Source organism: Eriocheir sinensis, chromosome 11 (assembly GCF_024679095.1).
Source record: "Eriocheir sinensis breed Jianghai 21 chromosome 11, ASM2467909v1, whole genome shotgun sequence".
Classification (NCBI taxonomy): Eukaryota; Metazoa; Arthropoda; class Malacostraca; order Decapoda; family Varunidae; genus Eriocheir; species Eriocheir sinensis.
The window spans coordinates 12,049,570-12,051,302 of NC_066519.1; the positions used below are offsets into that span (position 1 = coordinate 12,049,570).

A 1,733-nucleotide genomic window follows, 5' to 3' on the forward strand; every position below is an offset into this window, starting at 1 on the left:
ATTCGTACATAAATAAAGAGATAAAGATATAAATACAAGGATAAATAGATAAACAGGCAGATAAATAATAAATGAAGCAAAAAAATAATTAGAGTTTAACAATAAGAAAAAAATGATACAAAATAAATAAATAAGAGAAGAAAAATATAAGAGGAATTAAGAAATAAAATACATAAGAAAAGGAAGCAAAGGAAAAAGGAGAAAATAAGAAAAATAAAGAATAAAAAGACGAGAAGAAATAAAGTTAGAGAAAAACAGAAGAACATAAGAACATTTAAACAAAGGAAGGAAATGAAGGAAAGAACGAAAAGAAAAATAAGGAGAGAGAGGAACGCAGATAAAAAAAAGGAAGAACAAGAAGAAAATAAAAAAATTACAGAAAAGAAACGAAATTAGGAACAAAAGGAATAGAAAACGAGGTAAAAGTGATGTAATTCGATGCTGTTTGTCCCGTTTTCTTTGTGTTTGTTCCGTTTTCTTTTTGTTGTGAAGGGCAAACTAATGACCGTCGAGACCGCGTGCTATTTGAGGTGAAAAAAAAAGAGAGAGAAATGAGAGAGAGAAAGAAACATGATTGACAAGGGTGAAAATAACTCTCTCTCTCTCTTTCGTTCTTATTCTCTCTCCTCCTCCTCCTCTCTCTCTCCTCCTCCTCCTCCTCCTCCTCCTCCTCCTCCTCCTCCTCCTCTTCCTCTTCCTCCTCCTACTCCTCTCATTTTTCTTATTAATCCTTCATCACCTCCTCCTCCTCCTCCTCCTCCTCCTCCTGCCGTACCATACCATGAAGTTTGGCATTTACACAAACACACACACACACACACACACACACACACACACACACACACACACACACACACACACACACACACACAGTTGAATGCGCACCAAAAACGTCTCCTGTGATTGACTGTTGCTTCAAAATTGATTAGAAACAGTAAGTAGTTTGGAAGGTCAAGTTTGCTCTCTCTCTCTCTCTCTCTCTCTTAATATCTAATGAGCGAAAAGAGAGAGAGAGAGAGAGAGAGAGAGAGAGAGAGAGAGAGAGAGAGAGAGAGAGAGAGAGAGAGAGAGAGAATATAGCAGAGAGGGGATACGAAGGAATATTGGGAAGAAGAGAAAATAATAAATAAATAATATAGAAAACCTCCGAAGAATATTAAGAAAAATAATTGAATAAAAAAATATATTGAAAAAAACTAGCAGGAAAAAGATGAAATATAGTTCCCTTAAAATGTGTTAGGTTCGTTACTCACCGCCATCGTACATTCCCATGGTTGGTGTGACGTCATCAAAGAGAGGAAGTGACGTCACGCTGCTTTCTTTTAGTTTATGTCAAGGAGGACTGTTCCATTTCTTCTGTTTTCTTGTTATTATTTTTTATTGTTTTTTTTGCTTGTTTTGAATTCACTTTATCTTTTTTTTATTTTTTTGCTTTTTGTCCTTTTTGAAAATATGTAGAAACGTTAATTTTCGTGATTTTCTTATTTATTTCCTTTATTCCTCTCCCTCCCTATTATTTTCTTTCGTTTTTTAATGCTTTTTAATTATTATATGTATTTTCTACCTTATTTACGCCATTCTTATAATTCTAAGTAACTATTTATCTACTACTACTACTACTGCTACTACTACAACTACTGCTACTACTACAACTACTGCTACTACTACTACTACTACTACTACTACTACTACTACTACTACTACTACTACTACTACTACTACTACTACTACTA

At 34.0% G+C, this 1,733-nt stretch overlaps 1 protein-coding gene across 1 annotated transcript in view; it reads right to left on the bottom strand.

The window, feature by feature from the left end:
• LOC126996832 (band 7 protein AGAP004871-like) overlaps positions 1–1,413 on the bottom strand; it is a 40,780-nt gene extending 39,367 nt beyond the window's left edge. The window contains exon 1 of the mRNA XM_050857705.1: positions 1,254–1,413. Coding sequence (XP_050713662.1) covers positions 1,254–1,272 — 19 coding nt within the window. The 5' untranslated portion in view covers positions 1,273–1,413. The remainder of the gene's footprint in view (positions 1–1,253) is intronic.
• Between the last annotated feature and the right edge of the window lie 320 nt (positions 1,414–1,733).